This window comes from Eschrichtius robustus, chromosome 7 (assembly GCF_028021215.1).
Source record: "Eschrichtius robustus isolate mEscRob2 chromosome 7, mEscRob2.pri, whole genome shotgun sequence".
Classification (NCBI taxonomy): domain Eukaryota; kingdom Metazoa; phylum Chordata; class Mammalia; order Artiodactyla; family Eschrichtiidae; genus Eschrichtius; species Eschrichtius robustus.
Window position 1 is genome coordinate 113,509,964 of NC_090830.1, and position 14,082 is coordinate 113,524,045.

At 42.2% G+C, this 14,082-nt stretch overlaps 1 protein-coding gene across 1 annotated transcript; it reads left to right on the plus strand.

The window, feature by feature from the left end:
* The first annotated feature begins 1,550 nt into the window (after window positions 1–1,550).
* LOC137767192 (small integral membrane protein 30-like) lies at window positions 1,551–13,739 on the plus strand. The gene is made up of 2 exons (XM_068547908.1): window positions 1,551–1,679; window positions 13,465–13,739. The coding sequence occupies exons 1-2, from the start codon at window positions 1,551–1,553 to the stop codon at window positions 13,669–13,671; spliced, it is 336 nt and encodes a 111-aa protein (XP_068404009.1). The 3' UTR covers window positions 13,672–13,739.
* The last annotated feature ends 343 nt before the right edge of the window (window positions 13,740–14,082 follow it).

Here is a 14,082-nt window from a genome sequence, read left to right on the forward strand (position 1 = left end):
AAAATATGCACTAAACTCCTTCCATATGCCTAACACTGATCAATAAAGACATGAGTTTCTGCCCTCATGTAGGTTTCTGACTGCCTGGAAAGATGAACTTTAAACAAACAAAAAATTATTTTACTACAATTAGTAAGTGCTATGCAGGAAAAGTAAAAGATGCTTTGAGGGAGAACAAAATAGGGGCTCGGCTTTGGGGTAGGGAGAGGGTCAGGAACATCTCAGCTGAGCCCTGAAGGATGAATAGGACTTTTTTAAGTAAAAAAAGTGAGAGACGGGGCTTCCCTGGTGGCGCAGTGGTTGAGAGTCTGCCTGCCAATGCAGGGGACATGGGTTCGAGCCCTGGTCTGGGAAGATCCCACATGCCGCGGAGCAACTGGGCCCGTGAGCCACAACTGCTGAGCCTGCGCGTTTGGAGCCTGTGCTGCGCAACAAGAGAGGCCGTGACAGTGAGAGGCCCGCGCACCGCGATGAAGAGTGGCCCCCACTTGCCGCAACTAGAGAGAAAGCCCTCGCACAGAAACGAAGACCCAACACACCCAAAAATAAATACATAAATTAATAAATTTAAAGTACGTGCCGAAAAAAAAAATTATTAAAAAAAAAAAGAAAAAAGTGAGAGAGAGGCTTACTTGGAAGAGTAGAGAATCCCTGAAAAAGGGACCAGTTGGCACAAAGGCCCTGAAGTAGGGATGAGCCTTGTATTATCTGCAGAATGATCAGCAGCCTAGAGGGAAAGGGGGAAAGTGGCAAAAAATGGTCCGTAAGGAGGCAGAACCAGACCTCACAGGGCACTATAGACCATATAAATCATCTGCAGCCTTATCTTAAGTGCAATGGAGAGTACTTGACGGCATAAAGCAGAGGAGTGGCAGAGATCAGGTATGCAGTTCAAATGAATGGAATGTAACCAACCGATCAATTGCCTCATATACTCATGAAAATTAATTCATTTGAATCAAGCAAAGATCTCTGAGGTGCCTGTTGGAAACTTCCACTGGGTGTTTACAACATGAGAGAGATAAGATCTGCAACCTCTATCACAATTGTGCTATTTATCAAACATCTACCAGGTAGTAAATACTGGAAATCTAAATTGATCCCCCGGGACTTCCCTGGTGGCACAGTGGTTAAGAATCCGCCTGCCAATGCAGGGAACACGGGTTCGAGCCCTGGTCCGGGAAGATCCCACATGCCGCAGAGCAAATAAGCCTGTGCGCCACAACTACTGAGCCTGTGCTCTAGAGCCCGTGAGCCACAACTACTGAGCCCATGTGCCACAACTACTGAAGCCCGTGCACCTAGAGCCCGTGCTCCGCAGCAAGAGAAGCCACCGCAATGAGAAGCCCGCGCACTGCAATGAAGAGTAGCCCCCGCTCGCCGCAACTACAGAAAGCCTGCGTGCAGCAACGAAGACCCAACGCAGCCAAAAATAAATAAATAAATAAATAAATTGATTCCCAACCCACACTTTACCCCAGAGTTGCTGAATATCTATTTAGGAAATTAGACACTTAGGTAAAAGATGAAGGCAGGTTGTTATAAGCCCCATGCCAGATCAGTGGTCCCGAAAAACCTCAGAGTTTCAGGATAGATGGATTCCTGAGGAGACAGAAGAGTCAGAATCGAATACACAGAGATACTACTTCATACCTAAATTAAGGGAAAAAAAAAAGGAGGTAAGTGTTGGCAAGGATGTAGAGAAACTGGAACCCTCCTGCACTGCTGGTAGGAAAGCAAAATGGTGCAGCCTCTGTGGTGGTTCCTCAAAAAGCTAAACATAGAATTACCATATGACCCAGCAATTCTACTTCTGGGTATATTCCCCAAAGAACTGAAAACAGGGATTCAAATGGACATTCATATGCCAATGTTCATAGTAGCATCATTCATAGTAGCCAAAAGGTGGAATCAACCCAAATGGCCATCAACACATGAATGGATAAACAAAGTATGGTACATCCATACAATGGACTATTACTCAGCCATACAAATAAATGAAGTTCTGGTACTGCTACAACATGGATAAACCTTGAAAACATTATGCCAAGTGAAATAAGCCAGACACAGAAGGACAAATATTATATGATACTACTTTTGTGAAGTATCTAAAATAGGCAAACTCATAGAGACAGAAAGTAGATTAGAGGTTACCAGAGACTGGGGCAGTGGGGAGGAATGGGAAGTTATTGCTTAATGGGTCCAGAATTTCTGTTTGTGATGATGAAAAAAGTGTTGAAACAGGCAGTGGTGATGGTTGCACAACACTGTGAATGTACTCATGCCACTAAGTTGTACACTTAAAAATGGCTAAAATGGCAAATTTTGTGTTATATATATTCTACCACAGTAAAAAAAATTCAAGGGAGGGTGGGCTGGAAGTTTGGGGTTAGCAGATGCAAACAATTACATATAGAATGGATAAACAACAAGGTCCTACTATATAGCACAGGGAACTATATTCAATATCCTAAGATAAACCATAATGGAAAAGAAAAAAAATAAGTGTTCATTACACAGATACAGATTTTTTTAAAATAAAATGGAAAAAAATTCAAAAACACTTAAAAAAAAGAAATCAAATACATAAATAGGACCATTTCCTCCATGTTCACTGAGCTCCTTCCAAATTGCCACTTTTCAGTTGCTGGTCCCCACGTCCCTCCATAAAAGCTCTTTTTACGTTTTGAACTCTATTCATCCTTTCGGCCTTAGCTCAAATGTAACTCAGAGAGGGCTTCCCAATCTCCCTACCCCAGTATTCTTTCATGTTGCCCGTACCTTCCCTTCCCTTCCCTTCCCATCCCACAATTGCAATTAAATAAATATTTGTGTGATTATGTCTTTAATATCTGCCTTTTCATTAGGCTGTAAGCTCCAGAGGAGCAGAGACAGTCTTGTCCACTGTGTCTGTCTCATCCCGTGAGAGAGGATACAGCACCTAGCCCAGGGTTTGGCACATTGGGGATTCCATCCATATATATTTTTACATAAATTAATTAATAACTAAATGAATGTGTGGTAGGATTGTGAGTGGATTTTATTTTAATGCCTTTTACAATGCTTTGAGTTTGATTAAATTATTTTAAAACCAAAAAAAAGCACATCAGGGCTTATATCCCTGCATTCTACCTTGTGAAGTCGTCAGCAGTCTCTTGGAGCAGGAACCTGAGTGAGACCACAGTACAATTTGTTTCCAGGTAGATCTGCTACAACACCAACCATTCCAATCTTGGTCTCTAAGTGGTAAGTTGTTGGGCTTAACGATGGAACCCCTCTTCACTGTGGGACCAGACCTGCCAGCCCCCTATAGAGCATTTCACGTGTTCTGGTTAAGCAGCATCTATATTAGGACCAAAAAGTAAGGCATACTAATGTCAGAATGAGAAAGAGCGTTCACTCGTCTATTGGTAAAACCACTTCTTTGATAAGCCTAGGTAAGTTTAGGCTTTATGCCATTACTCAATGAAGGCACTTCCTAACTGAATGTCCCCATCTTAGCCCTCTGCATCAACCTCAGTAAACAATATTCTGTGCTAAAAGGAAGCTAGACACATATAATTAATTCTGAGACAAGAAATACAAAAAGAAACTGATTTAATGAATTTGTCTTCTGGATGTGGACACCTGTGGGAACTGAAAGGCATGATAATATAGGAAGAAGCACACAACTCACAACAGCTTTTATATAAACAAATTTTGTCCCACCGATCATTATTCTCTCAGCCCACAATCTAATCTTCTTTCCTTTTTTTTACGTGTTACATATAAAATGCATAAACCAGAGAGTACAAAGCAAACGAGCAACTGTAGACATTAGGAGATTTTTTGACCATAAGTAACAGAAAACCCAGTTAAAACAGGCTTAAACAATAAGAAAATCCAGAGGTATTGTGGACTCCAGGGTACACGATTCAGTCACTGACATTGCCACAAGGAACAGGTTTCATTTCTCTGTCCTGCAACATTCAGGGTTGCCTTCATCCTAAAACATGTTCCCCTCATTGCTTGTAAGATGGCTACAAGTATCCTTGTTTGTGTCAACAAAAGATTCTAAGTCCTTCCCTTCAACCTCACTGGGATGAATTAGGACACATGCAGATCCCCAGGACCAATAATCTTTGCCGAGGAAGGATCATACACTGATTAATCAGATTTGTCCCTGGGTTTTGGGGATGGAGAGGATATCTGAGCAAAACTGGGATTTTTGACAGGGAGAAGGGGTGGGGAGTGGATGCTAGGTAGGCAGTCAAGAGTGTTCACTACAACTAGCAAATCAGAATTTGCCCACACCTTGAGTTACAAGTATTGCAGTAGTATTAGAGAAATATAAAACACTTTGAATTTCACACATCCACTAATCCACTTGTTCTTAACTCATGTAAGGGATAAGAACACATTCTCATCAGCAACAGTGGCTCATGACAGCAGTGATTCTTAGAAAAATCAGGAAGCCTGTGTGGTGTTCTTTATGTATACGCTATAGTCCCACCTTCCTAGAGGAAGAATGGTATCTCTCCATCATATCAGAGGCTCAGTCCTGCATCTTAGCCATCCTCTCCAGTCCTGGGTTCATATCGAAACCTGCTTGGGTCCCACCCTAGTCCTTCCCAGTGATATTGAACAGCATTTCACCCGTTTGGGAAATTTATTTTGGGAGTCCCAAAGTATATTTTGACATGACTAGTTCTGTGAGATGTTACTAGATGTTCCTTGGGGAAAAAAAAAACTTCCATTCTTGCAGAAATCATGAAAGGACTATTTAAACTCTTAGCACTTGTAAAACTTGGGCATTTGTCATTATCAATTCCTGGGACAGCACATCTACTTTGTCTTTTGAGGACTGGGCCTTCGTAAGCAAGAAAGTGGCTCTGGTTTTCACAGCAAAGAGGTGAGGCCTCATCCAAGGATATACAACAAGGGTTTGTATACGGACTTGTAACAGGGATGCATTATTTTCTTCAATCAGTGGTTCTTAAACTACAATCAAGAATAAGGGCTGGGCTTCCCTGGTGGCACAGTGGTTAAGAATTCGCCTGCCAATGCAGGGGACACGGGTTCGAGCCCTGGTCTGGGAAGATCCCACATGCCGTGGAGCAACTAAGCCTGTGCGCCACAACTACTGAGCTTGTGCTCTAGAGCCCATGAGCCACGACTACTGAGACCGTACACCATAACTACTGAGACCACGCACCACATCTACTGAAGCCTGCACACCTAGAGCCCGTGCTCTGCAGCAAGAGAAGCCACCGCAATGAGAAGCCCGTGCACCGCAACGAAGAGTAGCCCCTACTCGACGCAACTAGAGAAAGCCCGTGCACAGCAACAAAGACCCCAACACAGCCAAAAATAAAATAAATAAAAACAAATAAATTGAAAGAAAAAAAAGAATAAGGGTTGCCTTTCAAAAAGGCAGATTCCAGATCTCATCCCAATCTCTGGCTGTGCAGCCTGGGAATTCATATTTAAACTAACTCTCCAGGTAATTCTGATGCAGGTGGTCCATGTGTTCTCTGAAATTGCTGTCTACCTACCACATGCCTGCCTGTGACAGTAATCAATGTTGCCACGGCAGCAGCCAGTCTGAGCCACCTCCTGCTGCCTGCTGCCTGGGCAACAACTGACTTTCTGGGTCTCTTCCTTCTTTGCTAGTCCAAGGAGCCACTGTGAACAGCAGTTTTTCAATACTGTGGAAACTATTCAATTGACCCAAACAAAGAAACTGACTCATAATTGTACGATCAGGGATTACAAACTATGTCACCTCAACTTCAGAGCACCAGTCTTTTAATCCCCTTTCTTGGCTCCACTTCAGATGTCAGATACTAGCCCTCAATGATTACATTTCATTGGCAGGAAGAGGGTGCAGTCCCTGAGACCCACACAGTTTTCCAAGCCTGCCACAAACTGGGGTCCTCCCTTACCTGGCATCTATAGCACTCTTGTAACAAGTGTCCTACTGGGTTAAAAGTAAATAAATCTCTCATTCGAGTGATGGATAGTTGAGTTCATTACTTTTACTTTCAGCAAACCCAAAACAATTATTTTCAACTAATTTTTTGGTCAGATGCTAACTATCTGAAAGAAAACCCATGCTAATAGAAGACAGAATAGGTTAAGTACTAGGATCTGTATCTAATCCCTTAGCAGGTGTGGTAAACAGAATAATGGCCTAATCCCCAGAACCTGTGACTGTGTCGCAATTATAGAGCAAAGGAGAATTAAGGTAGCAGATGGAATTAAGTTTGCTAATCAGCTGACCTTAAACAGGGAGTACATGCCGCAGGGCAACTAAGCCCACGCACCACAACTACTGAGTTCGCGGGCCTCAACTAGAAAGCCCATGTGCCGCAAATTACAGAGCCCACATGCCACAAATACAGAGTCCACGCACCCTGGAGCCTGCGTGCCACAACTAGAGAAGAGAAAACCAGTATTCCACAACTAGAGAGAAGCCCACGCACCACAACGAAAGATCCAGCATCCCTCAACAAAGACCCCGCGTGTGCAACTAAGACCCGACGCAGCCAAAAATAAATAAGATAAATAAATAATAAATAAATCTTAAAAAAAAAAAAATGTAGAAGAGGGAAGGACAAGAGTCAGCGTCAGTGATGTGATGTGAGAAAGAGTTAGCTGGCCATTGCTAGCTATGAAGACGGAAGCGGACCATGAGCCAAGGAATACCTGCAGCCTCTAAAAGCTGAAGAAGGCAAGGAGACTGATTTTCCCCGAGAGCCTCCGGAAGGAACATAGGAACATAGCTGGATAAAACCTTGATTTTAATCCGCTGAAACCCGTTTCAGACTTCTGATCTCCAGAATTAAGATAATACTTTTGTGTTGCTTTAAGCCACGAAATTTGTGATAATTAGTTACATCAGCAATAGGAAACTAATACACAGGGAATTAGGAATGAAGACCAGAAACAGATACAGACTAGAGAGTCAAATAAATGTGGGCCTCCTTGCTCAATGCATACTATAATACCTTTTCTCTAGTGGTGGTCCAGGGGAAACCCTTCATCCTATGAGTTTTCCAGGAGGCCTGCCTTTGAACCAGATAACCTGATTCAGAAAAACTGCAGTATTAAAAAATATTTTTTTAATGAGCTAAATTCATGTACATTTCTTTTTGGGTCCCTTCTATGTTGGTATTTTGTTTGCTTTTCCCTTTTTTTCCTGAAGCATAACATAAACATATATATATGCAGAAAAATGCACAAATCATTTTCACGAAGTAAACACACTTATGTAACCACCACCCAAATCAAGATATAAAATATAACCAGAAGCTTCAAAACTCATCTCATGCCCCCTTCCATGCACTATGTCACCTCCCACCTCATACAGTAGACATGCCTTTGTGTCTGGCTTCTTTCACTTATTAGTATAGTAGTAAGATGCATCCATATGTAGCAATTGTTCGTCTATTTTCATTGCTCTATAGTATTGCACTGTGTAAATATAAAACGATTCACCCATTTTTTTTCAATTCATCCATTTTTTTAAGAGGAAAATTGTGGATTAAAAGTGGTTTCACCCCCTTCCAGACTTCTCAGACTCTTTACCCGCTAATAAGTAACTGTAAGTCACAAAGCAAGGATGAAACAACCTGAGTTTCCCAAATGTATTTGACCATGAAACTTTTTTTTTCCTACAAAGCATCTTACAAGACTAATATTTTGTAGGACATGCTCCAGGAAACCATGGTCTGGAGCAATGGTTTTCAAACTGTGCTCCTCAAAGCTCTAAGTTCCCAGATAGTGACTCAATACTGCATAAGGGATCAGAGTAAGATCAACTGGATCCCCACTTCTGCTTCAACACACCCTCCACTTGTATCTGCTTTAAGAAGGGATTTCACATAGATGGGGTGTATGTGTATATGTATTAACTGCCCATGTGTCTATGATTGAAAAAAGCGTTTGGTTGCTTTAAAAAATGTGCTTGAAAACCACATGTCTAAGCTCTAGGGGACCTCTCAGAAGGCCTTTGCACAGACCCAGGTTCCAAGCTACAAGGACTTGCTGACCTTATCCAAAGTTCACTGCTTTCACCGTTGCTTACTTGCCAGGCTCTGTCCAAGAGCCATCTGCCCACTGATTCTCCCAGTGGTGTTGTGAAAGGGCTCAAAAGAGATCACTGACAGCTGCTCAATACAGATCAGGCAGCTTAGTCCACAGGCAGCTTCTGTCTATGGAGTCAGAGGCTGAAAATAGATCATTACATGCCACAAAAGTCTGAAATTGCTTCTAACCAGGCAGCATGGTTTAGGGATTAAGAGCATGGACTCCAGAGCCAAACTCCCTGGCTTTGACTTCTGGCTCTGCTGCTAACTAGCTGTGACCTTGGGCAAGTTTCTCAATGCCCTCACATCTTAGTTTCCTCATCCTTAAAATGGAAGTGAAGATAATAATAGCATGTACCTCAAAGGCTTGATGAGGATGAAATGAGATCACGTCTGTGCAGCAGTTGAGACTGGGCTGGGCATTTAGGAAGCACCACGTAAATGTCTGTTAAATAAAACCAAAGTGGTTCTGCGAACTTATAGGTGGCAAAGTCCAACTCCAGGCATTATAGTTATTTTACTGTTCAATTTTTACCACTGCCCTCGAGGTGAGGCTCTCTCTGTGGCCTCCCACGCCCCTGAAGAGTTGAGATCACATGGCCCTCCAAAATGGTGAGTGTTACCAAACTCAGGATTCCTTGGATCAATAACATTTCAAAAGCAATTTTAGGAATTCACATAGGGTGGCTATTTTAACTGTGCCATTCAGGACATTAAAATAAACTGCCATCTACCATTGCCACTATTTTATGAAAGGCAATTTTAAGACCAAAAAAAGTAGGAAAGACATAATCTCAGAATAAAAGACAGGGCTTTAAATTAAATTGAGCTTAGTTAAAAAAAAAAAAATCACTACCCTGTTCTGGTTTTTCCATTTCATCTTGAGCCAGTGGCCAAGGGCCAACCCCTGTCTGTGACCCAGCATTTGCATTTGACTAACAGTGCTCTACAGGCCCTTGTGAGTGTCCCTGGACACATGGGCCATTATAACTAAACACCTCCCTGAGTGTCCAAGCCTCAAAGCTAGTACTGAACACCCCAAACTGCAGAACTGAAGGCATTTGCTAATGATCCCATTTAGCACTGCTATGCTCAGAGGCGAGGGATCACAGGGGAATTGGGCAGAGTTATTTCAGTTGTTTGCGGTAGCATTTGATGGGGCCTTTTAGAACCACAGCTCCAACTCCAAGGAGCCAAGAAAGACTGAGCTACCTGGGTGTTTTAGATAAAACCTCAGTCTTTCCACCCGTGTTTTTCATTGCTCTCACACCACTACCGCACTCACAACACTTCTGACACCAGAGGTGTGGGGTTTTCCCCCACGCCAACCAATTCTCTGTGACACAGCAGGGTGTTCTACAATTTAACTCAATCCTGACACCAGCTACTAGAGACAGCGTCAGATCCCACAGGTTAAGGGCTCAGTCCCACGAGACTGCCCCCACCCCCCCCATCCCCACAACCAAGATTCAGATGCCAATCACAAGTAGTAGGCCACCAGGATACCCACATCTTCTGTCTGACTTGGCTACAAATTGGAGGTTCCCATGACGTCTTCCTCCTTGGATTCAATTATTTGCTAGGGTAGCTCACAGAACTCAGAGACACATTTACTTACATTTACCAATTTATTAAAGGATACAGATGAACAGCCAGATGAAGAGATATATAAGGTGAGGTCTGGGAGGGTCCGAGCACAGAAGCTTCTGTCCCAGTGAATGCAGGGTGTATCACCCTCCTAGTACTTGCATGTGTTCACCAACCTGGAAACTCCCTGAGCTCCATACCTTTGGGATTTTTATGGAGGCTTCATCACGTAGGCATAGCTGATCATTAACTCCACTACCAGCTTGGGGAGTCAGGACACAGGGGCTGTCATGCTGGTCCTGCTGCTAACCCAACCATGTAATTTTTTGTGAAGTCCTCAACCATTCAGAGACTTGTTTTTCTCTTCTACAAAATGGGGGCAGTAATGCCTGCTTTGTATTTCTCAAGGTTGTTCTGGGAATCATATAAGTAATGGCTGTGAATATGGTGTTAAAGCACCCTAAAGGAATGCATATTTGTGACTCTCAGCCTCCATCCCCTTCTAGTCAGGGCCCCAAGTTTCCCCACTAAGTTTATACCAAGGACCTTTCCCTCCACCCTCTCCTGCAGCCTGACTAGGACTCCACAGTACAACACTCCAAGGTAGACTCCAGGGCCTTGGTTTAGAGCAGTGGGGTAAGGAGAAGCCAATTTTTTTCTTTCTCAGAGTTCTGGTCCCCCAGGTCACTCCAGGATGGAGGGAGCTGCTAAGTATAAACACTCAGGAATCCACAAATACTCTTGGAATTCCAGCTTAGTGAGCCCGTTCAATAATGCTTCCTGCTAAACTAACAAAGAGTGATAGCAGAAAAACGCTGATAGACATTCCATCCACCCCACCCCCCACCTCCAAAGAATCCTGGCAGCTCAACTTGTTATATCAACGTGTTATATCTGGAAGAAACTTTAGATCAGTGGTTCTTAATTCTGGCTAAACATTAGAATCACCAGGGGAGCTTTTTAAAAATACCCTTGCCCGGCTGTACCTCACACCAATTAAATCAGAATATTTGGGAGAGGGACCTAGACATCAGTATTTTTAAAGCTCCCCAGATGATTGCAATGTGCAGCCTAGTTTGAGAACCACTGCTATAGAGGATCCAGGTCAAACACTTCACTTTACAGAAGAAAAAACTGAGGCCCTGAGAGTTTAAGAATTTTGTCCGAAGTCATACAACTGACTAGAGCTTGAGATATCAATTCAACAAGTTGATGATAATAACAGCTCATTTTTTTGTTGAGCTTTTACTCTGGGCCAGAGTAAGCACCAAGCACCTTACAAATATAATCTCAATAAATCCTAACGATTTTATGAGAAAATTGAGACCCGGGGAGTTTAACTAGTTTTCTCAAGGTCAAAACAACTGAACAGTGGCAGAGATTCCAGTTCAATTGTTCAACTAAGTTTGAGCAGCATGCAGATGACAAGACAGGGATAGGGCCCTGCCCTTAAGGAATTTACAGTCTACCTGGAGGGACAGGACACAGGTGAGCCAACATTTAAAACACATTCTGATAAGTGTTACAGTAAAAGTCAACAATGGAAAGACAAGGAAGGCACCTAACTCTGGGAAAATTCAAAGAAGTCTTCTTAGAGGAGGAGGTATTGAAGAAGTCTTAAAAGGTGAATGAAAGGTAGTTTAGTGAAAAACGAAGAGAGAGAGAAAGTGGAAGCAGCCAGTGTAAAGAATGGTGAATGCTCAGAGCTATGCAGTAATTCATAGTGACTTGATAAGTATATTTGGGTGGAGCTATCGCCAAGAGGTGAGACTGAAGAAGGACAGAGACTAGATCATTAAGGAGTTTAAAAGAGGGAACCATAGCAGGATTATAAACGGACAGTGGAAGGATATAAATGTATGTATTTAAAAGGTTATTGGAGGATATGATACCAAAAGCACAGGCAACAAAAGCAAAAACAGATAAAGTGGACTACATCAAAATTGAAAACTTCTGTGCATCAAAGTACACTCTTAACAGAGAAAAAGGGCAACTCATGCAATGGGACAACAAAAAACAATCTGATTCAAAAATGGGCAAAGGACTTGAATCAATCTCTCTCCAAAGAAGATATACAAATGGCCAATAGGCACATGAAAAGATGGTCAACATCACTAATCATTAGGGAAATTCAAACCAAAACCACAATAAGGTATCACCTCATAGCCAGTAGGATGGCTATAATCAAAAAAATAGAAAATAATAAGTGTTGGTGAGAACGTGGAAAAATTGGAACACTTGTGTATTGCTGGTGGGAGTGTAAAATGGTGCAGCTGCCATGGAAGACAGTAGGGCAGTTCCTCAAAAAAGTAAAAATAGAATTACCATATGGTCCAGCAATTCCACTTCTGGGTATGTACCCAAAGGAATTAAAAGCAGGGTCTCAGATATTTGTCTACTCATGTTTATAGCAACATTATTCATAATAGCTGAAAGGTAAAAGCAACCCAAGTGACGAATGAATAAATAATCAAAATGTGGTGTACATATATACAACGGAACATTATTCAGCCTTAAAAAGGAAGAAAATTCTGTTACATGTTACAACATGGAACCTTATCGTGCTAAGTGAAATAAACCACCCACAAAAGGACAAATACTGTATGAAGTACCTAGAGTAGTCAAATTTACAGAGACAGAAAGTAGAATGATGGTTACCAGGAAGGAGCCAGGGAGATGGGTAATGGAGAATTACTGTTTAATGGGTACAGAGTTTCAGTTTGGGAAGATGAAAAAGTTTTAGAGATGGATGGTGGTAGTGATTTCATAATAATGTGAATATACTTGATGCCACTTAACTGTATGGGTTAAAATGGTAAATTTTATGTTATGTGGATTTTACCACAAAAAAATTATGGCAATAGCATTAAAAGATTAGCGGGTGATAGCATAGGGAGATCAGCTCTGTGCTTTGTGACCACCTAGAGGGGTGCGATAGGGAGGGTGGGAGGGAGGGAGATGCAAGAGGGAAGAGATATGGGAACATATGTATATGTATAACTGATTCACTTTGTTATAAAGCAGAAACTAACACACCATTGTAAAGCAATTATACTCCAATAAAGATGTTAAAAAAAAAAAAAAAGATTAGCGGGTGAAAACTCAATGAGGAGACCAGTTAAAAAGCTAATGCCCAGGGGCAAAGAACCCAATAAGAGCCTGATAATGTAAGACAGTGGCAGGGGAGACGTAGGGGACAGACACTAGAGATCTCTAGGAGGTGAGTGGCTAGATGGGGCGTCAGGAAGAATGAGGAGCCAAAAGGCTACTCCCAAAGTCCTGACCTGAGGGAGTGATGAACAGTGGTGTCCGTCACCAAGACAGGGCCCACAGAGTTGGTGGGGGAGGAACAGGTTTCTGAGAAGGTGGTGAGTTCAGCTTTGAACAAGCTGAGTTTGAAGTACCTGGAGAATATCCAGGTGGCAACATCTTAAAGGAATCAGATACACTACAAATTGATCTCAGAAGGTTGGATATTTTTTTAAGTATGATAATAGTATTATGGTTATTTTTTAAAGTTTGTATCTTTTGTAGAAAATATGGGTGAATGGGGCAGGGCTGGCCATGGGGCAATGGTTGTTAGGGCTGAGGCATGGTACACAGAGATCCTTTATGCAATTCTGTCTACTCTGGAGACCGGTCAAAAATCACCATAATAAAAAGTTTGAAAAACAATAATAGCCCTGCTCGCCATTCCTGTAATGGCTGCTTCCTTGAAGGTGCTGTCACGTGGAAGCTCTTAGCCTCAGCATCCTGAACTGATAGAATTAAACAAATACCGCTTTCTTTGAAACCTTCTGCCTTTAAGAACCGGTCACCTCAAGATCTCAACATCAAGATCTCAGTTTCAACACAATTGTTCCTAGTTCTCTTTTCATTGCTTTTGGTGCTGCCTGTTGTTGAAGCAGTAGAAGCCGGAGATGCAATCGCTCTCTTGCTCGGTGTGGTTCTCAGCATTACAGGCATTTGTGCTTGTTTGGGGGTGTATGCACGAAAGAGAAATGGACAGATGTGACTTTGAAGGGCCTCCTGAATCAAACCTTGCCCTGAAAACCTTTGTGCTATTGAGGTTCAGAACTGAGTTTTGGTGACTGAAAGTTCCCAAGAAACAGTAAATAGGGTAGTTCATAGTCTTGGTTATTTCCCTATAAATAGGAACCAATTGATATACTATGTTAAATGGAAAACAAAACGTTTTCTTCACAGCAAAGAACGCACTGAAAAATGCCGTCGGTAATTTGCATTTGCTAGTTAGAAAGAAGGTCAAAGAAGTGAGATGGCTGAACTTTGCATAAGTAGTATTTCATAGTTTCAGAATTCTCAACAGGAAGAAGAAAACTCTTGCCCAGAGTCCTGGGAAATTGCCACTGTTTAAGTTATAATCACTGCCTCCTGCATCATTGAGGAGTCTTTTCTCCATATTTTT